Source organism: Podarcis raffonei, chromosome 2 (genome assembly GCF_027172205.1).
Source record: "Podarcis raffonei isolate rPodRaf1 chromosome 2, rPodRaf1.pri, whole genome shotgun sequence".
Lineage (NCBI taxonomy): Eukaryota > Metazoa > Chordata > Lepidosauria > Squamata > Lacertidae > Podarcis > Podarcis raffonei.
In genome coordinates this window covers 76,356,893-76,383,965 of record NC_070603.1, presented here as the reverse complement: position 1 = coordinate 76,383,965, position 27,073 = coordinate 76,356,893, and the positions used below count along the sequence as shown (strand labels likewise).

Here is a 27,073-nt window from a genome sequence, read left to right as displayed (position 1 = left end):
GACATAGGGGATAAGTATTTTAGGTTAATGGGCTAAAAAAGGCCACAACTTTATTGGTTACAGAATGTGACTGGTACTGGCTTAGGCACTGGGTCCGAACAGACTATACTTGACTCCTGTCCACCCTGCAGGGAGTCACACAAGGGTTAACAACCTGTAGGGGGAGCTTGTTGATGCAAATCAACTGGAAGCTTTCCCCTAGAGTCACCAGAGGGTTGTTCCATGGCCCTAGCCACTACCTGGGCATCGGACAGGAACCATGACCACCGGATTCCTTTAATGGAATACCCTTCAAGGGATGGGTAGGTGATGGCCACAACCTCCCCTCCTGCTGTTCTTGAGTATTTTTGCTAGGAGATGTCCTTGACCTGTGTACCATGCCTCTTGCTTGCCTAGATGGAAAGATGTGGTTGGAACGTTGCCTTCGAGGGAATGTGGCCCGTGGCCTGCAAAAGGTTCTCCACCCCTGCTATACACATTTACCTGGGAGTATGTCACATGAGCTCAACAGGGCTTACTTCTGAGTAGACATGTATACAATTGCACTGTGACTGATGCAATCATGATGCGGTTGGTCACATGCTGCCTAGTGCTTCGTTTACTTCCTTGTTAGTCTGCTGGGTGAATGTTCTACAGATGGTGGGCAGATCTTCATTTAATGTGGACATTTGGACACATTTGTTAATTTGAGTGCTATTGTTGTCTGGGATAGGAGACTGACTTAGCCCACACAGGATCCAGGATCCAAGGATCAAATTTCCTGTATAGTCAAACCTCGGTTGTCAAACGTAATCCATTCTGGAAGACCATTCAACTTCCAAAATGTTTGACAACCAAGGCGCAGCTTCCGATTGGTTGCAAGTGATTCTTGCACTCAAGCGGAAGCCGTGTCGGACATTCGGGTTCCCAAAAAATGGAAAACCGGAGCATTTACTTCCGGGTTTTTGGCGTTTGGGAGCTGAAATGGTAAAAAATCGAGCCGTTTGAGAACTGTGGTTTGACTGTATACTGCACAAATTTTCTTTATGGAATTATTATTATTTTAAAAAAACATTATTATATTCTGTGATTTATATTCTGCAAATTTTTATAGAACCGGACTTTCTTAAAACCACAGGAAAGGGGGAAGCCACTCATATATTTTTGGTATTGCAGACATATTGGGTAGAACACAGATTTTCCATTCACTTGCTTGACAAGATTGGTGACATCGGCAAGATGGGGGATGTTCTGTTTCAAGAATATTGTTCTGATTCAGTGGGCAAATATTGGGTAGAACACAGATTTTCTATTCACTTGCTTGACAAGATTGGTGACATTGGCAGGATGGGGGATGTTCTGTTTCAAGAATATTGTTCTGATTCAGTGGGTAAATATTAGGCTTCAATAGTCCACAAAGACCCTCAGACGTTAGTCATTCATTAACTTTTTTGTATAAAAGACTTCATTTCTGTGGATTTGTCACATCCAAAATGGACAGGCATTTTTTTGTCACTTGGCTGTTTTTTTCTTCACTACAAGTATTTGTGGAACCTGCGGCACCTGAGGTAATTGTCCCTTTTTCTGAATTAGAGATGTCTCATTTGTCTTTAGAATATTGGGGAAATGTACATAAATTTGCAATATCCAATTTTTTAAAAGAACTTAGTTTCATGTGGGGTTTGGGGTGATGGTACGTAATGGGAAGTCCTTATTCTTGGGCACCAGATTTCCACGACTACTTTCCCTGACCTTAAAATATTCACATCAGTAGACTACTCATGAATTAGATTCCCCTCCCCCTCTTTTTATCATGTTACCAAATGCAGTTCGGAAACATGAAAAAGAGGGGGTGGGGGAATCTAATTCATGTATGATATTAACCTTAATTTAGTTAATACTGCTATTAAACTGGTTGTGTTAAATACTGATGGGAGTATATAAACTACTAATTTAATTTATAATCTGGGAGGATGCATAACTCTATGATAAGAGTATCTGTTTTGCATGCCAAGGGTTCCAGGTTTTCTAGAGAGCCTGCCAGTCAGTGTAGGACAACAGTGAGCTAGGTGACTTATGACCTGACCAGTGGCATAGTGGAGGGGGCAATTTTTTTAGGGCAGGAGCATGAACATCATCTGCCAGAGTGGAAGCCTAACGAATGCACTCTCTCCTTGCTCTGACAACTAAATGAGCTGATGAAATCTTGCTCTACAATAATACATTTGGTGTGGAAGAAGTTTGTCAGAATTCAGAGAATCTTTTCCTCTTCTTCTCCAGAATGCCATCGAAATCTACAGCCTGCATGTGGACTGCAAAGTCACCTCACGATATGCCCACACAGTAATCACCAGCAGAGTTGTCAACAGAGCGAATGAATCCCAGGAGGCTCTTTTTGAAGTGGAGTTACCCAAGTCAGCTTTCATCACAAACTTTAGCATGTAAGGCTTTGTAAGCTCATGTCTGGGGCCTCTTAAAAGTTAGAAAGATTGCTCCAGCCCAGCTATTCTGTGAATGGAAGGGCTTCTTCCAGCTGAGGAAGTGAGTTGCAACCAGTAAGCGGTTCCAGTGCCATCAACCGAACGTCCCAATGAGTGGAAGGGGGAGGCAATTTTCACCTTTTAATTTATAAAAGCAGAATCTTATTGAAACTGAATTCACCTTCCCCCAACATCACCTCCCACATGGTTCTGAAGGGTCCCCCCAACTCCAGAGCAGTTTTTGGGGAGGAATAGGTGGGCTGCAGAAGAGGATATGTTCTCTTCCTTATGATTTTAACTGTTCAAAACACTGTTTTTAAGGACAATAGATGGAGAAACATATCCTGGAATAATCAAGGAGAAGAAATCTGCACAAGATCAGTATGATGCTGCGGTTTCACAAGGACAGAGTGCTGGACTGGTCAAGTAAGCAACTCCCCCCGCTGCTGCCATTGCAGTCATGGGTAAAGCCATAGAGAGGATAGAAGTGTATAGGAATATTTGGAAAGTGGTTTACACCAAGTACTTTACTAGACATTGCCACTACTTCTTAGCACCGCTGACATCATTCCCCAAAGCTGAAGCGGGTCAAGTAAATGCACACTAGACCAAATGGGTTGAGCAAATAATCACACAACAATACCAAAGGGAAAGGCGAAAAGAAATAGACACCAAACCTGATGTTGTGAGCAAAAATTGTCCCTAAATGCAGGCCAACTGTGATCATTAAGCAAAACATTAAGGACAAGATGGGTTGGAGCCAAAGTTCTGCTGATATACTAGGTCTCTTCTGCCTCTGTCTCTCTTGCCTTGCACCTGCTCAGAAACCTCTCCTAAATGTCAGGTGCCCTCAGTGTAAGCTGTGGCTTGGGACAGAAGCAATGGAAGGGTGGATTGTGAAAATAAAGTGAAGGGACCTTGCGAGAACAGGGCTCCATTTCCCACTGCAGTTTACTGTATAGCAGCTGTACTGTTTACAACGGTCTCCTCACATCCCAGAAAGGGCTTTCAGGGGCTGCAGAGCAAAGGAGGTGAAAGATCCCATCATGCAAGTGGCATTATGCTCACACAGTTGCAGATCCAACCCAATATTCTTAGAACCTAAGTCTCAATTCACTCTATCTCCATTTTACAGTCCTAGCAGTATGCCCAAATTATAATATTCTAGAGAGTGTAGATTTGACTATAATCGATCTAAAAGAGCTATTGGTGGCTTTCATGAAGTAGACCCACTAAGGGTTACAGACACCATATCAAACCCTCACTGGTATTGCATAGTGATGTCACTGAAGTTCAAATATTTCAAATATGAACTTTACAAATGATAATGTTCAGCTGCATCATGAATTGACTGTTGTTTCCCTGAGAAGTTTTCCCCCAGCAAGGATTCTTGGAGACTGTCACTTCTTGAGAGGCTTTTAGTATTCAGAAAAGACACAAGGTGTTCTAGAAATGTCATGTCCCAAGTTTTTGGAAGTTCAGCAGCGTCCTATCCACGAGAAGACCAGGGACAGGTAGCTTGCAGAGCTCTTAACATCCCTATTCAGGTGCTCTAGAACAGTCCAATTTCCATGAAACCGTGGTGCTTTGGCTGCTGCTGTTTCAGCACTCCATGGATGAATGAAGGAAACCATTGATTCCATTTACCTCTACAAGACAAACTACACCTGTCAGAATTCCCTCTTACACACAACTATTAAAAGTATAAGAGGCCTGTCTTCAATATCTGGACTCCAGTATCAGTACAAGTATACTACACTAATTGGCCTGCAATGTTGATACCAGTGTCGAATCTTTAAACCCTACTCTTGCCCCATCATGATCAGTGATTCAGTGAGCTGTTTCCTTTTGCCTGAAACAATAAGTGACACTGAACTTTGAAGAATTTCTCCCTCTAGTGTGTTTGTTTAGTATATCCTGTTTTGTTCAGTATCCTCTGTTTAGATCATCCCTTTCAGATCAACAAAAACATTCAGCACAAATGTGTACAATTGTTTAGATATGCTTTCTTCCATTCTTTGGCTTGTTGAGATTTAACTTAAAAGAATTAGAAAGAGTGGCAAATGGGTTTTAAAAACCAGAACACGTCAATTACATGGTTGGCTTAAGTCTTTGGGCAACATTTTATCATGGGCCAGTACACTACTTCGAAATCCACATGAGTTGACTTCTACTCATGTAGTGGGACTTCTCATTCTTCTTCTGGAAAAGATTTGTGGGACACAAACAGCATCTGCAGGGGAAGGAGATGAAGGAAACATCTCGTGGCACACGGAAGTCCATTCTGCTAGTGGATGTCCACAACTTAATATCACTCAAGAGTTCATTTTGCAGCCAAACTTGAGGATGAGCTGCCAAATTCTTGCATAAAGCCTAAATTCCTCATTTCCCTTCAGATCAACTGGAAGAAAACTAGAACAGTTTCGTGTTTCAGTCAATGTTGCAGCAGCTGCCAAAGTTAACTTTGAACTCACATACGAGGAACTTCTAAAGCGAAAGCTGGGAAAGTACGAACTGCTGATCAAGGTCAAGCCCAAACAACTTGTTAAACACTTTCAGGTAAATTCTTGGAAGAGGCTATTTCTATAAATGACACCAATTGCTGGCCCCATGTTGTAGCTGAAGGTTATGACCCTGAAGCATCTTTTTACTTTCTTCAGATTGATACCCACATATTTGAACCACAAGGTATAAGTGCACTGGAAACTGAGAGCACTTTCATCACCAATGAACTGAACAATGCTCTAATAAAGGTGCAGAATGAGACAAAGGTATGTATTACATGGACTACAAGACTTAGCATGCTTTTAAAAAAGAATAAAAATCACCAGCCCTCCTATGCTAGCTTGACTGATTGTTTGCTTTTGTGGCTTGTATTTAGGCCCACATTTCATTTAAACCAACCATAGATCAACAAAGAAAAACCCCTGGACTGGATGACACACTGCTCGATGGAGATTTTCTCATACGTTATGATGTTAAAAGGAGTGAGACTGCAGGTGATATACAGGTAAAAAATTACTGAGAATTCAGAGTAATAGGCATCACTTAGCTAAATTCAAGGGGGGGCATAGGAAAAGGCCTATTTACAAATTGTATAATCTTAGTTTCAGGCAGCAACCCCTAAACTTTTGTTTGAAAAAGAACCAGATCTGAATTGTAGCATAATCTTCTCCCTGAGATTTAGACATTCCAGTCAGTTTTCCAGGTTCTTTAGTAAGAAAGAGAACAGGAACTTCCTTTAGACAAACAGTTGTTGGCTTCTCATTTTCCTAGTCTTCATGTAGTCTAAGGACATCCCTACAGTAATTTCACCACAGAAAACTAACTGCAAAGGCAAAGGGTCTCTAATCTCAGTTTAAAAGACAAATATTGTATCTCTAGGAACACAAACCCTGTTGACATACCAGTAAAGTGGATGTGTTTATCTAAAAGGCTGGTTTAAGCTGCAATCCTATGCTCACTTACCTGGGAGAAAGCCCTGTTGAACTCAATGGGACTTACTTTTCAGTAGACCTATGTAGGTTTCCACTGCTAATTGCTTTGTCTTCAGTTCATCTGCTCAAAAATTTCTAGAAGTCAAGATCCAAGTTTGGGACAAGAGAGAACTCCAGCAGAGATTTAACATGGCAAAACATGCAGCAAAGCAAAGTGTAAAAATATCAGATGTAAATCCTTAAAATGTGCCCTTTTCAACGAATTCCAAAATGTCTCCCTTTATAATGTCCTTCCAAATTTTTCCACTTCCCCTGGCATAGAAAACGACCACATCTGGTAAATTATAAAAATGGTTTACAGTGGTACCTCGGGTTACAGATGCTTCAGGTTACATACGCTTCAGGTTACAGATGCTTCAAGTTACAGACTCCGCGAACCCAGAAATAGTACCTCGGGTTAAGAACTTTGCTTCAGGATGAGAACAGAAATCGTGCGGCGGCGGCGCGGCAGCAACGGGAGGCCCCATTAGCTAAAGTGGTACCTCAGGTTAAGAACAGTTTCAGGTTAAGAACGAACCTCCAGAACGAATTAAGTCCTTAACCCAAGGTACCACTGTACTTACAAACTATACTATAAAGCATTCAGAAAAGTTGGAGAGGCAGCAAAATGTAGCTTGTTTACAAAATGCTAAAAGCTCCTAAACCAGGCATAGGCAAACGTGGCCCTCCAAATGTTTTGGGACTACATTTCCCATCATCCCTGACCACTGGTCCTGTTAGCTGGGGATCATGGGAGTTGTAGGCCAAAAACATCTGGAGGGCCGAGTTTGCCTATGCCTGTCCTAAACTATTGGTATAGGAAAACGTTTGTTTCAGACTCCATACTTGTCTCAAACAAAAGAGGCTGCAGCTCAAAGCTCCTCACACACCCATGTTCACATGTAGACTGAAGGAACGAAAGCTTGGTTACCTATTTCCTTCCAGGGTGAGGGGAAGCTACATAGGCTAAACCTGCTGGGACAGGTTACTCTATGACCTTAACCCCTTCATGCATTACTGTATTTTTCGCCCCATACGGTGCACCGGCCCATAGGGCGCACCTAGGTTTTTTTGGGGGGGAAATAAAGGGGGGGAAATTATTTTTCCCCCAGGTGCGGGGCTGGGGCGGGGGAAGTCCGAGCTTCCCCCAACCCCAGCCCCCAGAACAGGCTGCTATCCGCAAGCTATCCACGGCTAGTGGAGAGCTGCTCAAAGCCCGAAGCCTGGGGTGTGCTGAGCTCAGGGCGCCCCAAGCTTCTGGGTGCAGGCAAGTGCACTCCCACGGCTAGTGGATAGCTTTCTGAAGCCTGGAGAGCGAGAGGGGTCGGTGCGCACCGACCCCCCTCGCTCTCCAGGATTCAGCAAAAGCCTGCATTCGCCCCATAGGATGCACACACATTTCCCCTTCATTTTTGGAGGGGAAAAGTGCATCCTATAGGGCGAAAAATACGGTAATTAGATTCAAGCATGCTGGTTATTTGAGGCTGGATTAGCCTACATTTAAAGGGTTGGTTGTACTGCTCATAAAGTGGGTTTTTGTGCGCATGATATAGTTGAATTGACATGTGGTCATAAGAAAGCAAGAGCATAAGAAAAACCTGGTGGAGCAAGCCAATGGCCCATGTAGCCTAACTTTCTGTTCTCACAGTGGCTGAACAGTTGCCTGTGGGAAACCAGGAAGCAGGATTCGAGCAGAAGAACACACTTCCCTCCTGTGGTTTCTGGCATTCAGAAGCTGTGGAGGCAGAAAATAGCCATTGTGGCCATCAATAGCCTTATCCTCTATGAATTTAAATCCTCTTTTAAAAGCATCCAAGGTGGTGGCCATCACGGCTACCGGTGTGAGCAAGTTCCATTGTTTGACTTACCTTATACACTGCTGTGTTGTGATATGAATGTGTAATACCTTAATACCACTTATTTTGTTTTCAGATTGTTAATGGATATTTTGTGCATTATTTTGCACCCAGTCAAATGCCAGCATTTCCCAAAAACGTGGTCTTTGTCATAGACACGAGTGGATCTATGGGGGGGAAGAAAATACGGCAGGTAATGTTTTTCCAAATAGAAAATGTTCTAGTGTTTGTGCCATGCTACGCCAACGGTATGTTAATTACCAGTGACAATAGCAGTATCTCTTTGACAGTCACAATGAATCTTTATGGAGTCTGCTATCCCACAGCAGGACCAAACTGCTCCTCTCTTTGAGATTTGAGAGCTGAGGCCCATAAGAACAAGTGTTTTAGCTCCTTAGAGCCTTGCTCATTTACAGTAGTTTGGACTTAGTCCCTGTCCTATTTTTCAAGCCCACTGCCTCCTTGGCTGTTTATGCAAGATAGCCTTTAAAGTAAGGAAAGCACTATTGTAGGACTGCCAATTCCCAGGGTCCACACATTCCGTTGTTCTCTCACTGGTACAATAGGTTTTGCTGGCTTTTGTAGCACCTCAAGCATCTCCCAGGGAAAGCTAGGCCACATTCTGGAAATCAGTTGGGTCTGCGTGTGCATAAAGCACTGGAGATGCATCACCCCTATTGCTACAACCCTAGAATTGCCTTTCTGGGAGGAATCTCAAGGGGCAAGAGAGGTACAGCAGTGCATGATGTGTAATGACACATTGCCACACCTTCTCTTGGGTGAATTTACTTTAGAAGACCAGCAGCAGAGCATGTAAATTCTACCACAGTCTGAAACCAGCCACACAGTACCACCTCATCAAGTAAATTTCCCGGATAAATTGCTTTCTGTCAAGTCAATTTACTTAAGAGTAAGACTACAAGCATGCTGTTTAAAGAGGACATAGTCCCTTGTCTTGTCTTTTTTTTCTAGACCTTAGCAAATGATATTAAAGAGGGATGTTAATGGCCTAGGATGAAATTTAAAATGGGAACCAAATCAGTTACAACACAGACCAAAGCTGTTGTTCTGGGACACACCTTGCCCACAGCAACTTCTACATGTAGGGTCCTTCAACTGGCTTCATGGGCTAAATTTTTTTCTGCACAAAACCACTTCCATATTGGGGGGGGGGGGGAGAAAAATACATAGTTGTTTAGCTGCAGTTCTGTGTCAACTTACTGGGGAATAAGTGTTGGGATACTGCCAGGGAGATAAAGTCCATCTGAGCCCCCAAGCTCGGTGCCGGACGATCCATCGACCTCCCGTAGTCAGGCAATATCAGCAATTCAGCGACACTAAGCCTCAGGCTTAGTGCACACTCTGACAGCAGAATTCACACAGCAAAAAGTTGCACAAGCATGAGAGCAGAACATGCATATTTACAGTTTATTAGGCGTTGGTCAGAACAAAGGAGACATGACCGTCTGCTCCGACTGCTCAGGCAAAACAGCAGAAAACGAAAGGAACTTACAACATAAACATCCTGTGAGACAGGAAATTACGCAGGCTGTTATACAAACATCCTGCTCCCTTTTAAGGTGGAACGGAAATATCCTAACAATAAGTTCCATTAAATACAGGGGGACTTCTATATGAGCAGACATGCCAAGGATTAGGCTGCTAGACCCATACTCTGCAGAAATATTTATTTAAATATAAGTCTAATGTTAAGTTTCTGATTCTGTGACTGGAAATTACATTGCTTTATTACTTTTTATAGACAAAAGAGGCAATGAAAAAGATTTTGGAAGACCTTAATCCTGAAGATTACTTTAGCTTAGTTCTCTTTAGTGGAACTGTGAGGTTATGGACTTCATCTTTGTTGCAAGCTACAGAGGAGAACGTGGAACGGGCTAAACGACATGTTGAGACCATTTCTGCTGGAGGAAGTAAGTTTGTCAACTGAACAGACTTGTCAAGTTTTTCAGCCGAGTTTTAATCAGAAATGCTCACTGCAGTATATTTTTAAAGTCCATACCTAATTCTCAGGTGTTTGGTTTTTCATTCAACAGCTTCTTATTTTTTATGCTCAGAAATGTGACCATATTCCTCCTCTATAATTGTTCAGTGTATTAACTCCCATTTGCATACTGTATGTCTAAACTTGCTCATCTCTTGATTTTTCTTTGTGGACTTAGTGCTATTTTATTTTCTTTAAGCCATAGATTTCTACTAATCTAGGTCTTTTTGCTTTCTTTCCCCATATCCCCAGGGCAACATCTTGCCTTCGATGCAGGAGCAAATGCCCACCAAGGTGCCAAGTCAAGATATTTTGGCACAAGAAATAGAATATCCCACAAGGGCCTCTCCTCCCACCCCAGCAATTAAACATTGCAGTAATAATGCAAGACATGCCAACGCACTTTATTAAGAACTCAAACAACCCTTAGGCATGAGAAAAGGCCCATCAGAAATCTATAGCATTATCCACCCTAGCGCCTAGTTTCTAGAGCATTTTTCTAAGGCCTGGGTTAAAACTCCGCCAGACCTTGGCAAACTGGAACACACATAAAACATGGGCTGGGTGAAAATAAAGCCTTTGTTTGTTTGTTTGTTTGTTTGTTTGTTTGTTTGTTTGTTTAACAGCAACATTAAGATTGAATGAAATTAATTTGCCTGTTTCTCTTAATTCAGTTGTGAAACTATTGACTGTACCCAGTGATTTCAGTAACTTTGCATTTATTTCTTTTTTGTTTGTCTTCTTTGTATGTTCAAAACTCATGGACTGGATTTCACAATATTGCAAATAAGAAATGAAATAACCATTAATTGGCTGCCTTTTCAAGACTGTCTAACTGTTGGGATGGCCCTGGCTGTCTCTCTCCCTCCATACCTTTGAAGCATCCTCACTAGATCTCTGACGAACAATATAAATCTCTGGTCAAATCCACTGACCTGTTTTCTTTCCCATTACAGCAACAGATATTAATGGTGCTCTTCAGAAGGCAATACTCTCACTGGACAAAGACACCACAGCTGAGCTATTGCCAGACCAAAGCATTTCCATGATAATTTTGCTGACAGACGGTCAACCTACTACTGGTGAGTTAGAAACAGCAAAGCCACACATTCCGCTATTATTTTCATTTATATTTTTTATTTTTAATGCATACTTATCAACAATTACTTTAATTAGACATTTTCTGTGTGTGTGTGTGACCCCCTTTTCAAGCTCCTACTTCCCTTTCTCTTTAACAATTTGCCATTTCAAACCTTCCACTAAAGATTCCCCCAGTATCTTTGGATTTGGTTTTTACGAGCCTCTTAAACATCCAACATATCCATACAATTGACAAAGAGATAATCAAATAAACAAAAAAGGCTAAACAGAGGGAGGAGGATGCTAAACAGAGAGGAGTTGAATAATCACACACAGACTGATCCTCAACAGAACTTTCTTCAAGCAGTTACAGCCTAAGTGGGAACACAGAATATCCTCCAGACATCAGCTTGCTGTATAAGTCTACAAAATTTCCTCATGTTTTATAACTCTCTTTCACACCTTCATTTACTTCGGACTCACTAGATTGTATGAGTGCCAGATGGGGAAAAAACAATATAGCCTTTATCTGACCACAATATAGTACTCCTGCAGTTTCTCAATAAGAAACAGGAAATCCTAAATACAAAACATTTTTCTTGGTACAGAAGAAATATGTATTATAGTTGAACACAGATATCCAATATTTGCTTTTAAAAGTTTTTTCTTTAATTGAAAAGTCCATGGGTGTTTGTAAACTCATTAATATCTTTCATACACCCAACATCTGCTTGTTTCTTTCAAAATGCAGCATATTTAATTATTTTATCAGTGGCTGGGGTGTGTTCACATTTTATACCCATATATGACAGGTGAAACAAACATTGATAAGATTCAAAGAAACATACGGGAAGCTAATGAGGGGAAGTACTTCCTCTACTGCCTTGGCTTTGGGTTTGACGTCAGCTACACATTTTTGGAGAAGATGGCTTTAGAAAATGGGGGAGTGGCTCGCCGAATATACGAGGACTCAGATGCAGCCTTGCAGCTCCAGGTAGGAAAGAAGCAACAATCAAAACATATACATATATTTTAAATGAAGAATCTCAAAACTGTCTTCAGGTAGGCCAAAATATTTCTCTATGGAAAGGAATTCAGTGTTGTGCTATAAGTTAAAAAGCAGGTAAAGGACCCCTGGATAGTTAAGTCCAGTCAGAGGCGACTATGGGGAACAGCGCTCATCTCACTTTCAGGCCGAGGGAGCCAGCGTTTGTCTACAGACAGCTTTCCAGGTCATGTGGCCAGCATGACTAAACCGCTTCTGGCACAACAGAGCACCGTGACAGAAACCAGAGCAGACGAAAACACTGTTTTCCTTCCCACTGGAGCGGTACCTATTTATCTACTTGCACTGGCGTGCTTTTGAACTGCTAGGTTGGCAGGAGCTGGAACAGAGCAATGGGAGCTCACCCTGTTGCAGGGATTCGAACCACTAACCTTCTAATTGGCAAGCCCAAGAGGCTCAGTGGTTTAGACGATGGCGCCACTGCGTCCCTTGTTGTGCTATGGAAAACGTTCCGTCAACACGGAGCCTTCCCCTTTCTGCTTCCTATGCATGCTGTTCTGGGGGTTCTCCTGAGCACCCCAGAGCCAATTTTGGAGGGTGTGGGAGCCCATTAGGAAGGAGAGTGGGGGAGAGTCTCATTGCATTAACAGAAGCATTTGTGCAGGCTTCTGCCAATGGGATTTGTTCCTGTGGTTACCTTTTCTGTCTGTCTCATTCAAGGGCTTTTATCATGAGGTAGCTACGCCTATCCTGAAAGAGATTGAAATGAAGTACCCAGACAATGCCGTACTGGAAATAACTCAGAACAATTTCAAGTTGCTCTTTGATGGCTCTGAAATTGTTGTAGCTGGAAAGCTCGGCAATGACGTTGATGATCTTCCTGTGGAAATTAAGGCTAAAGGAGTAAGTAAATTGCTTCTTTTGTATGAACAACTTTGGGCTGCGTAGTCATTTTTCTTTCCCCAACGTTCTGTGGTACATTCTGCTTTGAAACTAAAAACTCTGCTTTTCCTTTTATGATTTTTTAAAGTATTTGAAATTCTTTAAGGTGAAAAAAAATTCTTCATCCAAATATCCCAGGGTGGTTAACAACAGAAAAATACGAAATTAGAATATAAAATACATAATAAAACAGATATAAAAACAAACCAATGATGTTCCCTCCCACAAACACATTTAAGAAGCCATAGAAGATTAATCAGTCAAATGTGTGTAGAAAAGAAATGTTTTTGCCTGGTGCCTAAAGATATGCAACCAGGGGCGTAGCAGGTGTAGGGCTGCTGGGGCGCTCCAGGCACATTGGGGGGCAGGCTGCTCCAGCCCCCCTCCCTGAGCCAGCCCTGAACTGCTTTGCAAGACCCCTCGGGGAGGGCAGCATGAGGGGGACACCGCAGCCATGCACCCTTGAATCCCAGCCTCTCCACAAAAACATGAGCTCACAATTGTCTTGTTTCTATTGTTTTATTCATCATTTGTTCATTTTATGAATACGATAGATGCCAACTCTTCTCTCTTCCCTCCAATCTTAAAAGTTTGCTTAAATAGGTTTTCCCTTCTAACATCAGTATGTGTAGAAAACAATATGTGTTCCTTATACAGTGGTACCTCGGGTTAAGTACTTAATTCGTTCTGGAGGTCCGTTTTTAACCTGAAGCACCACTTTAGCTAATGGGGCCTCCTGCTTCTGCCGCGCCGCCGGAGCACGATTTCTGTTCTCATCCGGAAGCAAAGTTCTTAACCCGAGGTACTATTTCTGGGTTAGCGGAGTCTGTAACCTGAAGCATATGTAACCTGAAGTGTATGTAACCCGATGTAATGGTTCTAGGGGTTGCTCGTGCGTAAGCCGGTGCCAACACATGGCTGGGTTGCCTGAGTGAACCTTTTCTGTCCGGACAGCCACTCACCCGTGGCTGTCTCAATCGCTGGCAGAATCCGTCAGTGGGTGTTTCTTAAACTTCTTCCAGCAAAGAAGCTCTTTGACGCCTAGTCTCCTCCTACTCTCTCTGCGCGAAAGCCTTCTGCAGCGGAGAAGGCAGCGGAGGACCCCTACTCTCCCCGCTGGTCCCCGGCAAGGAGTCATGGGACCGCCTCACCGCTTCCCCCATCTGCCCCCCTTCTCCACTGGTGCTACGCTGATTCTCTTCCCCAGAAGCTGGGCTGCCTCTCCCCATCCCGGGACACTCTCTGGAATCCCTCTGGAGCTTGCTCTCTCCCTCCGGCACTGATGGCAGGTCCCTGACACCCGAGGTACCACTGTATTTAGATTGAGTGTTACTTTGAATAACTCACACTCCCCTCTCGCTTTCCAGCATGCCAGTGAACTTACTCTTAAAGAAGAGGCAAATATAAGAGAAAAGGAGCAAGTATTTCAGCATCAGAAATACATCTTTGGAAATTTCATTGAGAGATTATGGGCCTACTTGACAATTCAACAGCTACTAGAAAAATCGTAAGCTAATAATAGTGTGGCAAGCTCTGAACAATGTAAGATTCCAGGGGTTCTATGTGCTTACCTAGGGTTCATGTTTCCCTGGGAATGAGACTGTGGTTTCTTTATGATACACTCATACCTTGGTTGTCAAGTGGAATCAGTTCCAGAGGTCCGTTCGACTTCCGAAAACGTTCAGCTACCAAGGTACAGTTTCCGATAGGTTGCAGGAGCTTCCTGCACTCAATCAAAAGCCGCGTCAGATATTCGGGTTCCAAAGAACATTCACAAACTGGAACACTCACTTCCAGGTTTGCAGCATTCAGGAGCCAAAACATTCAGCTACAGAGGCATTCAGGATCCAAGGTACAACTGTGTATGATTTATTTACACGTACATACAAACACAGCCTCTTATGGAGGGGTTCACAGCATTAACACCTCAAGAGGATTATTCTTCTCCTATAGCCACAACCTTGGATCTCAACAGAAATCAGTCATGGCTCTTTCTCTGCCTTCCCAGCCTGCACCTTTGCTTCCAGATTCAAGTTCCCATAACTTAACTCCTAACCATGGCCTTTATCTTTCTAACTCCCAGCACGTTGGGACGCGGGTGGCGCTGTGGGTAAAACCTTAGCGCCTAGGACTTGCCGATCGTATGGTCGGTGGTTTGAATCCCCGCGGCGGGGTGAGCTCCCGTCGTTCGGTCCCAGCTCCTGCCCACCTAGCAGTTCAAAAGCACGTCCAAGTGCAAGTAGATAAATAGGTACCGCTTTATAGCGGGAAGGTAAATGGCGTTTCCGTGTGCTGCGCTGGTGCCGGCTTCGTCACGCTAGCCACGTGACCCAGAAGTGTCTCCGGACAGCGCTGGCCCCCGGCCTCTTAAGTGAGATGGGCGCACAACACTAGAGTCGGACACGACTGGCCCGTACGGGCAGGGGTACCTTTACCAGCACGTTGGGGGGGGCACCCATTTGCTGTCTGGCACATATCCACTTCTTTTGTTACCTTAACAGTCCCTGACCTCACCAGGAAGCTAGCCTGGCTATTCCAGGAATTTGAATCCTTGATTCGTTTTTTACACTTGCTGGATCTAGGGATTAGAAGGGTCTCGGCATATAGCCTACTCCCTCACAACTCATAACACAATGTTAAGTGAGGCTACCTTTATTGCATTAGCATACAGCCATAGCAAGATAAGACAAAAATGCAAGAGAGAAGTAACCTGATAAAACAGAATTCAAACGATATTACTGGCATTGTGACATTTAAATTACCCTAAAACAATAATATAAAAATTTAGTTGCCAGCGCCGGGAATCTAAAATGCAGATGTATATAAAACATATAATGGCCCCAAAATAGGCTCGGCACATTTGGTTAAAAAGGTAATACAAAGAATTAAAACAGGTCCAGGTCTGGGACACACTACCCAGTCAGTGTAGCCCTAAGTTTCAAAGCCTGCACTATAAAGATTGCCACCCCACGTGAAATTTGGGGATTTGCGTCCACAAGAAGGAATTTCAAACAGTCTTCCTTAGATGTGATGGTGGGCGGGATCAAGAGGAGGAGCTTAGTTCTTATTAGCTCATAAGTGAGTAATAGTTGCTTAGTGACTTGAGAAACACTTCTTTCTGCAAGATCTTGGCTCATGCTGATAATCCCTTGGCTTTCATTATTACAGTCACATCCACACCATATATTAAAAATTGATATTTTATTGAAAATTTTTCAATTACAAAACAATAAAGTGATGCAAAAGGGGGGAAAAGAACAAAAAACAGAACACACAACTGTGTAAAGGAGGCAAAAGCATTATATGAATACATACAAAAATACCTTAACCCATACATTCTTTTATATATTTGATATTGTTATCCTAAAACTAAAGTAAATATATATTTAAGGCACATAGGTTCCTCCACAGAACCCCAGCAATATAGTTTGTTATAGGTTCTGGCAATTGTGAGGAAAATTACATTCACAGAATTCTTTAGGAGAAGCCATGACTGTATAAATGTGCTTTAAATGTATTGTGTGGCTATGTCTGTTTCAGTGAGAGGGTGTAAATCATAGCAGGTTGTATCAAACTCAATCACTGTGCACATGAAACAACGTCTGCAAGCACAGCACAACTCCCCCCCCATCTTCTCCCCTTGCTTGCCCCCCAAATCTATTCTGGGTTCCCCCCCAAACCCTTCAGAGCAGGTTAGAGGCTGGTGTAGGGGGCCCATGGGGGTAGGAGAAGGAGGGGAAGTCCTGTTACACTTGTGGGTGTTGTTCTGTGTGTGCAGTTATCTAGTTGGATACAAGCCAACATTCCTAACATAAAACCCAACGCATATACGTAAGTCTCTGTATTTTGTTTCACTGGATCATGTGTAGAAAGCAGACAGTGCAGATTTTGCCTCTGTACCCTAGTGCTTCAGCTGATGGAAAACAGCAGGAAAACCTGGAAGCTCGAGTTTTGAACATCTCCTTGAAGTTTGGATTTGTTACACCCCTCACTTCCATGGTGGTCACCAAACCTGATGCTCAAGAGGTGGCAAACAAGCCTACAGAGGCAGGTAAATCAGAACAAATTGCTCCCATCTCAAACTGAAGTGATACATGCATTTATCTTTTGAAACTCCTTCAAGTTCAGTGCTAGAAGAATGAGTTGAGAGCTCTGGCTATGTGGGCGTGTTGGGAGAGTTGGGTGTGTTGGTAAAACAAGGATACAAGGATAACTATAGAGACAAGACAAAATAAAAAAAAAATTCCTTCCAGTAGCACCTTAGAGACCAACTAAGTTTTTATTGGTATGAGCTTTCATGTGCATGCACATTTCTTCAGATACTTTTCGACTATGGCACTATGGCAGACCAACACGGCTACCTACCTGTAACTAGAACTATAGAGACAAGGATAATGATGTGATAGCACTGATATCTTACTGGTGCTGAATATACCTTTCATAGAATCATAGAACTGTAGAGTTGGAAGGGATGCCAAAGGATCATCAAGTCCAACTTGATGCAGGAAACACAACTAAAGAATTCTTGACAGATGGCCATCTAACCTATGTTCAAAAACTTCCAATGAAGGAAAGTCAACCACTTTCCAAGGGAGTCCATTCCAGTGCTGTCAGAAATTCTTCCTGATGTTTATTTGGAATCTCCTTTATTGTCATTTGAATCCATTGGTTTGTTGGTTCCTGGAGCAGCAGAAAACAAGCTTGCTCCATCTTCCATGTGACAGCCCTTCAGATATTTGAAGATGGCTATCATATCACCTCTTAGTCTGCTTTTCTCCCATCTTAACACCCAATAGCCTCAATCATTTCTCATAAGGCTTGGTGGCCAGACCCTTGATCATCTTGGTTACCCTCCTCTGCACATGTTCCAGCTTGTCAATATCCTTCTTAAACTGTGATGCCCAGAACTGGACACAGGACTCCAGGTGTGGTCTGACCAAGGCAGAATAAAGTGCTACTATTGCTTTCCTTGGTCTGACAATAGAAAATAGTGTGAAATGCTTAGAATGATATAATAGGCAGACTCTCTGGCATTATTCCTGAACTGGTTTGTGGTTTTCAGCAATAGAATTTGGTTAAAGACTGTCAGTGATTGTCTGTTAAGTCATGTTCATACCCATTGAAATCCAATAATTTCAGTGATAAGTAACTTAAGTCTATTGTAACGTTGTTGACATATCTTTTCTGGTTTCCACTGAGCAATTTAGGTACCCCAAAACTGTGAAATCGTACTATTGTTATGAAATAGTTTTCTCAAAAAGGTCACTCGAGGAAGGTAACAGATTAGCACACATTACTTCGCAATAGCACCCAAAGGCTATTCAGTTGGTGCAAACACAGGAGAAACAAAAATACAGATGGAGCTTACACTCCAATGAACCTGTCTTTGTTTCTTTGTCCAGATAATGAGAATATAAACACTGTTGCAGCTGGAACGTCTGGTATGTAATCTACTTCAACCATTTAATACCAGTAATTTATTCCTAAGAATTTATATACTGTGAGAAAAATGATCTAACCATGAGACTCTCTCATAGGCATGAAGAAATCTTCTAGAATTGTAGGAGGTAGCGATCCTCGTGACAACTCCAGGAGATATCCATTTTCATTTCCATCAAGAAGTAGAATTGCAGAAGGGAAATCCTTTTTTGGTGGCTTCTTCAATTACCTATTTGATTCTCGAGGTATTTCTATCCTGCTTTTATCTCAAACAAAGACTACGGGACAAACATATGCTTATGCAAAGGTTCTCTCTTCCAGAAAATGTTATTCCAACCCCCCTCCTCTTTGGGGGGAAATCTCTTGCTGAGTTTGGATTTGGTAAAAAGTAGATACTATAAGTAAGAACGTCTTTCTTCTTTGAAGTGAACCAGGATATATAGTAAAAAGTATCTCAAAATCATTTTATAAACAGAAATTTATATCCAACATTGTTTGGATACCCATGGCATCCTGGAATAGGGGGCGCCACTTTGCAGTGGTTCCATCTCCCTGAGAGGGGAGGGGTTCATGAGGGGGAGGGGAGGCAGTTGACAACTTGCAAGGGAAGGGAGTTGATGTGAGGGTGGGAGTGTGCTGGGGGATATGCAAGGTTGGTGATTGGAGCCCCTAGTAAATATTCGTACAAATAATAAACTAATTAAAAGTGTTTTTAAAGCAGGCGGAAAGAATGCCTGTAGTTGGCTGAGCCAGAATTGGGAGGCTGACGACAGCAGTGGCCTTTGCATCTGTCCATCCTATGTCCTAATGCAGTTTCCTTCCGTCTTAAGGGAGGGTGGGCTTTAGGAGTGACACCCTGTCAAGATGAGAGAGAAGTTCAGCTGAAAGGTCGGCTGCTTAGACACTTTGACTCCCGCCAGATGGCTCCTCCTCTTGTACTGAGTGAGCTCTCCTGGCTGTGACTCTTAATTCAGTATTACTCAGCTCCAGCTCCACAGTCTGTTTTCTGGAGTGTTGAGAATTGAGGCACTTATCTCTCTCCTGCACAGAAGTTGCAGAGTCACTAAAAATCCACCAACAGCAATGCTGAAGTCGTATGGGGTTAGAGTGGCTCTGTTTCTCTTTGGAGATGCGGAGCCAGAAGCAGGGTTTCTCTTCGTGAGCCATTGGACACAGCCATGTGAAGTTGGAAACACAATGTGTGCCGTTGGAAAAAGGAGGGGAGGGAACTAGAAGGATTATATTTATGTCAGGGATAGTATGGACACAAATTGTATTAGGGTAGAGTGTGCTTTGCTTCTGTACTTACACATACTGAAACACTTCCTTCTTTTTCAGTAGGACCATCTAGGCGTTACTATGACCATCCCCAAACCGATTTTGTTATTACTGCTGCGCAAGGTAATGTCCATCACATTCTTGTATGGTTTAGGCCAGGCATGTCCAAAGTCCGATTCAGGGGACTAATCCGTCCCACCAGTCGATTTAATCCGGCTCCCATGGCAGTACATCCTAAATCCTAAAAAAAAGCTCAAGAATCCTTTAAAAATCTCATCAACTGTGGTCAGCCCTCACGCATGTTCACTTCATCAAATCTGGCCCTCTTTGAAAGAAGTTTGGACCCCCCTGGTTTAGGCTTATCTTGCACTCTGTGTTCCTTCTTCTGCAGCCATTGTAAAACACTTGGTCCCTGGGAGCCAATGGTGGCATTTTGTAATGGACGTAAAAATAAAAGTTTTCTGCTTCCACAGATGGTTGGGCCCGGCTCCTACTTTTAAGTACAGGACTCTCTGTGCCAGTGCTATGGGTTTGGCCACAAGTATGCAGACAGGACAACATCAGTGTTCTTGTAATTTGGTGACTGCAAAGAATTGGATGGACCTTTCCTCTCAAATCAATGGAATACACACTCTTAGCACACTCAATGCACAATATTTAAGAATTAAAGATTATTTGTTTTTTGTTTTCTTGGAGGAGTGCTACACTCACCATTTTCCTCTCCCTGCTCCCCACAGGTGGGTATGCGAGGCAGAGGAAAACTACCACTAATTCAATAATCCCTTTTCTCTTTCTTAATCTCATGGTCATAGGTTTGAGCCCTGTGTTGGGCAAAAGATTCCTGCTTTGCAGAGAGTTGGACTAGATGACCCTTGGGGTTCCTTCCAGCTCTATGATTCTGTGATTAATCAGTTTTGTGAGACTTTGGTTTTTGTGTAATTTTTTCAGTCGCAACTTGAGGCAGAGATAGCCTTGGGAAAGATTGAAAGTGGGGAGGGTCTTTATATGAGGTCCTGAGGTCCTTGCTCCCAACTAGAGCTTCCAGGTTTTTGCTTTCCCTTCATGGGTAAGGGATTGTGAATAGCTGCTTTATAATTGGCTTAGCGTTGCTTCCTCGTGACAGGTTATTGAGCATTCATCCTCATTTGTTTGCAGAATGTTTTCAGAGAGGTTATATAATGGCTCTGGTTTATTGAAGATTTATTCTGTTTTGTTTGCAGGGAGGTTGCGCAGTGCTGCATCAAACATTTGTTATCTCACAATTTCCAGTGCTTTTTCATGCCACATTATTTATTGCAAAAAGTCTCTCTCTGTGTCCAAGAGCATCAAATATGCTTTAGTTGTGCAACTTGAATTTGACAGTGTGAAATTGTATGACACCCACAAAATTTTAAGTGTCCTGTTCAGTGTTCTTGGGAAAGGAGGAATGCTTATTTTTTTCCCTTGAGAATAAATATGCATGAAGCTGCCAATGTTCACTTTCTGAGTGTTTTTGCCTGGCAAGATTTTGCCCTGTTTCAGGGACATCAAGTGGCATTTCTCCTAGATGAATCTTTCAGCCAAAAGTAGTTGGCAATTGATATACAGTATTTAAAAGCCACTTGGCAGTATTGTTTGCTGCATAGTGATTGTGATTTAAAAAATATATTAGGAAAAAAAATTAGGGGTAGCAATGTGTCCCTATACCTTAAGTGGGACATGTTAAATAAAAAATAAGAATCCTGCTAAATAAAAAAATACGAATCCTGTTAAATAAAAAGTAAGAAAAACAAAAACAAAAAACAGAACCCCAGTCCATAGGACCAGTGATGAGACATGATGGGAATCATAGTCCAAAATCTCTGGAGGACACCAGGTTATGGAAGCTTGATCTAGTACCTATGCAGTATAACAGCAGAAAATTAACAATTTATATATTTTTGGGTTATTTAGATTATGCGGATTATTCATACACGTTGCTGGGGGGACACCCTGATGAGTAATTCTCACTTTATTCTCTATTAATATATTTTCCCCTCCATGAGGTGTTTCTGATATGGATACATATATTTGGGATCCCATTGGTAAGGTGGAGGGGAGCAGCTTACAAGACTAAGTGGGGAAATGTTTGGTGAGGAACAGGTTAAGCAGCACCCAGGCCACTCCTCAGAACAAATTCAATCCCCCAACATCCCCAGGTGGAGCTTGGAAGGACTTCTGCCTGGAACGCTGGAGAACTTCTGCAGTCAGTGTAGACAGTCCTGAGACAGATGGATCAATGGTCTGACTCAGTATAAAGCAGCTCCTCTCTTCCTAAATTCTCAGCCTTCTGAGGTTGCTGTTCTTTTTTATATCAAAAAACCCCCACAGACAAGCTTTTCAGGTTTGTTAAGAGTGTGTGTGTAATATGTAGCATGCGTGATTTGGGAATTGAGAAAACTCAAGGTGTCACCTTCCTTAGTGCTTGTCTTGTCTCTATCGCTTAATTTTAAATCCACTCTACGGGGCCTTTGTCATATGTGAGCAGGATGACTTTGGGCCACCAGCCACCATTTGAAAACAGTATGGAAGACCCAAATGTAGCTTTGGCATGACTTCACTGAAGGTTTGGCAAGACAGGTCCAAACTTACAAATTTCACTATCCTTTTAAAAATGACAATATTTTTTGGTTTCTACTGATTCCTAGGCAACGTTCAGTCTCTCCCAGACACTGTTAATGAGTATCCAAGTTTCATTCTTCAACTGACTCATGAAAAAAATCCCATTTGTTTAAATATCAATGGACAGTTGCAAATACCCATAACCCTGCTAACTGATGCAGGCAAAGGTAAGCCTTCTAATGTAAAGTGCTGTCAACTCCCTAACTTTCATGTCAAGCATTTTGGTTGTTTCCAGAAATCCTTGTGAGTGCATTTTATTTGACAATGAAATATATTAAAACCACTGACCCGGAAAATCTCAACACTATTGGTCTTGTAGAGCTTACACTGAAAAATTTTGTGACATGGTTTTCTGTTGCTAATATCATGCATTAGTCAGAATACGTGGTTTTACATGTCTCATTCCAGTTGTTCAAAGTGTTTCACATATTTATTGTAGAAATCCTTCCTGCAACATTGAATCACATGTCTCACTTTTTAATATTCTTATTTATTGTTATTATTTCAGGGTCCATAGGCCAACATAGTACTTAATCAGTACTATTTGTTTTAAAGGTTAAGGGTTCAATTTCAGAGTTTACTTCTTTTATACCTGTCTGTATCTTCTCTCTATCTGTCATCACATGTCTTATGTACATGTTGTGTACATTTGTCAGTACTAACCAACAAATATAGGCTAGTTGTGTCATCTGGTTCTAGCTGTTGCTCTTGAGCTTATATCACAGTTTTATTTATATGAAATTGTTGCTTAGTAAACAGCAATATGTTTCTTGCGTATGATCCTCATATTTATTTTGACTATTATATTTTCAGGGATCCAAGTGACTGGCAAGCTTGGAGAAAACAGAAAGTTTGTGGAGTTCAACGTAATCTATCAGACACCCAATGTGCAAATCAACGTGTCAATGGGAGAAATTATACTGAATGATCAGGGCAATGTGAGCTCTTTCCCATGGACAAAGAATGCATCTTTAACAACTAGAGGGTAATATTTGATATTTTCTGTTTCTTTTCAGTGTTGGTTGGTCTGACTTTAAGGCTATACTTAATGCTACTTTACATTCTTGAACTCCTAAACTTTCATAACTTTTCAAAGCACAAGCCTTTGTTGTTCATGCATCCAAATAACAGCTTTCATGTGAAATTCAGTGGATTCCCTCATTTTGGGATTTTAAAAAATATTGGTTTTCTCTTTGAACAAAGCATTTTAATTTCCTATGAACTGAGGTAGGTGCTTCATAATATATGTTAGCTTAGACTGGCGAGAAGCAGTTAGTTGGCCAGAAAATAATGAAATTGACTCAGTAGCTCAAGCTGAAATGTTTCAGTGAATTGTGCCCACTGAGCTTTGTTCTGGTTTATTTCGTGGCTTGGATGTCACAGCAGCTTTTGATACAATTGGCAGTGGTGCCGTTTTGGACAGCCTTACTGGAGGGGGTGTTGGGGGCATAGAGTTACAGTGACACCGATCATGAGAATATATCTTGCCCCCCATACTTTTTAACACCAATGCGAAACAACTGAAGCTAATCTTAGGAAGACAGTGGAACCCTGAATTGGTGTCTGGAGAGTGTCCTAATCAGAATCAAATGATCTCAATTTCAGGAGCTGATTTTACCTTTAAATGTAAAGCCCTAAATAGTTTAGGGTCAAGTTATTTGCAGGAACCCTACAAACCTGCTAAAGCATGATGGTAGCCACCTGAGACAGAATCTTTTCAATAGTGGCCCCACATCAATGGAATCTCCTCCTCAAAGAGCTAGGTAGGACACCTTTTTTGGTTGTTTTTACATGGTCTCTTAATTTTTTTTTAGTTTTCTAAGCTTTCCTAATGATGACTTTGTCTTTCAATGTTTAAGCCTCTCACTCTAATACAGGCTTCTATTGCTTTTTCCTTGGTGTTCACTTTCTATTCAGATTGTAATAATTTTTACCTGTTGCTGGTAACTATTGTGTCATAAGAGGAGTGTAAATATTTTTTAAAAATAAGAAATGCAACAAGAACCAAATGCAGAAATACCTATTAAATTATGCCACCTTGAAATTGGGATTGCAGATCAAGAGGTAATTCAGGGAATATTGAATTGTTACAATACATATAGTGCCACAACTCTACAAACATTTGGTATTCTATAGTAATAATGTATATATTTCTATATATTAATATTTATTCATTTATTTCAACATGTATATATTTAGAAATAACAGCATCACTTCCTTCCTAGGTTGAGCTTTCTTATTGAAAAGGAAAGGAGTCTTTCACTATCAGGACCAGATGGTATCACAATACAAGTTTATTATATGAAGAACCCTCTTAGTTTCCTTGGATTGCACTTCAAGAATAGTGAACTTTTTTCTAACAACATTGCTGGACTTTTTGGTATGTATTCAGATTTTGCAATGAAGTAGCAATCATCATGCTATTTACCAGTAAGCTTGGTTTTGATGTAGCACTATAACTTAACACTATATACCTTATATCCTTGGAACAACTCTGAAAGGAAATGAGCATGAATGTCTCTACATTTCAGATGGAGTGGGGATGAGAAGGGGAGCCCTGATTTAGTGGCTTTCCTAAGTCACCTAGTCAGTTCATGACACCTTAAGTTATGTTTCAACTGGCAACTGTCTGGTTCACAGCTCAATCTCTCCATCACTACACCAATACTTGTGAGAATTGGGGTGGTGGTGCTGACATGATTGTCAGGAGAGCCACCGAAGATCTTCCTCAGTTTCCAGGCCCAACCTGATGTTCTTACTCCTATCTTTGGAGAGGGAACCCATGTCAGGCTCTTGGCCATGGCTGCCTCCTCCCTGGGGCTCACCGTTCCTCACGTACAAGGCAGCTCCACCTCAGAAAAGTGGACAAGTGTTGAATAAATGTCTAGAGAAAACTCGGAGAAACACTGAGCTTCTTGTTTTATGAGTAAAACTACCTTCTCATGTTTAATTATTGATTATTATTCATAGTAGGCGCAAGTGTACTGCAGTCTATCCATTTTGTTTGCTATAGGCCTGTCAAATGCCATGGTGAGCTGCCCCCCCCCCAAAAAAATACTTCCATCAAGATAAATACTAGACTAGACAGTAGTCAGCTGTATCCTAAAATCAAGCAGGAATTAGCCTTTATTGGAAGGGGGGGGGTGAGACGCGTATTGCAGCTGCTCCAGCATAGCTTTGAGAACTGCAATTATTTTCCTGTGTTTTTCTTTGTGTTCCCCAGGTCAGTTTTACTCTAATAAACGTCTTCAAAGACACAGCAATAGAAAGAAGATGTTGACTGTACGAGGACAATCATATAGTTTCACAAGGTAAAAGCCACAGAAAAACACTTGTTGTAGACTATATGAATGTATGTGTGTGTGTGTATGAGAAACTTGTTAAGATATCCGTACTTTGTCTTCTTTTCTCTAGCTAAAAATGCCCAGGTACCCTGAGCTTCTCTTTCACCACATACCTTACACTGCTCTGCAATTTGGGAGGGGGCGGTATTTTACATGAAGAAGAATGTTGAAAGTGATAATAAAATATAGAAAATTGGAAGTGTGGTTCTGCAAATGCAGCTCAAAACAGTGTTGTCATGAATTTTCATACCAGCAAAGTATTTGTGGCCCTTTAGGAACCTCAAGGAACAACCCACACCTTTTCTATGCACATAAAAATATATACGGTATTTTATGCTTGAAATGCAACTTTCCCCCCACTCAAAAATTGTGACTTACCCATGCCTTTCAGGTCTTCAGCACATTCATTAACCTCTCCCTTGTTACTAGCTTTCCTCGGCCAGTTCCCCCAGTCTTTGCCAATGAAGAAAAGTTACCCTTTGTGAAGGAGTGGGGGGTTAACATCAGTGGGGAGGGCTTATTGGGTCCTTGGACCCAATGTCATGCCAACCCTTACCCTGCCTGCTGCTGTCAAGAAAGATTTGGCCTGGTTTTATCCCATCACCATTGTACAGTCTTGTTGTTTTGCTGCTCTCATGGGTCACATAATGCGCCTGCCTGGGCAAATGAATTTTGCTATACAGTTCTCCAACCAACCAATGTTTACAAAAATACATATATTAGGGGGAAATTTGCATACAAATGTTAGTGAAAATGACATACAGAATGCATTATATTAGAGGAAATTGCTTTCAAAAATGCGTTCATTAGTAAAAAAACACATCCCAAAATGTGTTTATTAGGAGAAATTTGCATTGAATGTTGGTGAATCTTCATGAGGATTTTTCATTTTTATACTGTGAATTGCTGCATAAATGTGGAAGGCTGAATTTAAGATGGGAAAAATGAGAAATGGAGATAAGTGAAATTGGCAGATCCTTTCATCCCATTTGCAAAGGAAAGGGGTTTGCTAGCAAAAATCAGGGGAATGGCTATAAATGCAGTCATGTTAAAACAAAAATCTTTTCCAGGGGGATAACTGAGAAGCCCATGTGACTTTCAAGGGGGCTTTTACTTTCAATGGGCACTTATTGTTCTTTTCTCTTTCATTTTTAAGGCAAAACAAGAAAGATTACAGGATTGAACAGGGAGCCAATGTCAATTTTACCTGCTGGTCACTGGATATAACTCCTTGAAGAACAGCATTTAAAGCAGTAAAAATGTCCATCTTTTGTATTAAGTGTAACTATTACATTTCATTTCAGTGATAACTATTAAAATTGTAAATGTTTAATGCAGAATTTTAAATGTGGAGCCATTAAATCTAATCATCTAATTGGACAAATTTCAGGGCAGGCTTTTGTTTTGTTTTTTGCTAATTTGGCAACACAGACAAGGAACAAAAAATTATCATTTATGGTTACTAAAAGGGAGGGAACCAGTTTGACAAAGACACTGTGTGGGGTGGGGTTGTACACGATCTATAATACAGTTACTAAAAATATTCTGAAA

At 41.6% G+C, this 27,073-nt stretch overlaps 2 protein-coding genes across 3 annotated transcripts in view; one reads left to right on the top strand and one right to left on the bottom strand.

Annotated features, from left to right (window-relative positions):
* The window catches only part of LOC128408217 (inter-alpha-trypsin inhibitor heavy chain H4-like), a 76,820-nt gene that overhangs the window by 28,444 nt on the left and 21,303 nt on the right, over positions 1-27,073 (bottom strand). The gene's annotated exons all lie outside the window — the stretch shown is intronic.
* Positions 1,458-27,073, top strand: LOC128408216 (inter-alpha-trypsin inhibitor heavy chain H4-like). Its single transcript, XM_053377592.1, has 21 exons — positions 1,458-1,547; positions 2,260-2,420; positions 2,781-2,885; positions 4,856-5,018; positions 5,120-5,230; positions 5,341-5,469; positions 7,868-7,984; positions 9,554-9,722; positions 10,750-10,875; positions 11,686-11,867; positions 12,600-12,782; positions 14,189-14,328; positions 16,727-16,872; positions 18,224-18,262; positions 18,359-18,505; positions 19,599-19,661; positions 22,205-22,345; positions 22,992-23,163; positions 24,404-24,558; positions 25,402-25,489; positions 26,679-27,073. Exons 1-21 carry the CDS (start codon positions 1,473-1,475, stop codon positions 26,755-26,757), a joined length of 2,691 nt encoding a protein of 896 aa, XP_053233567.1. The 5' UTR covers positions 1,458-1,472; the 3' UTR covers positions 26,758-27,073.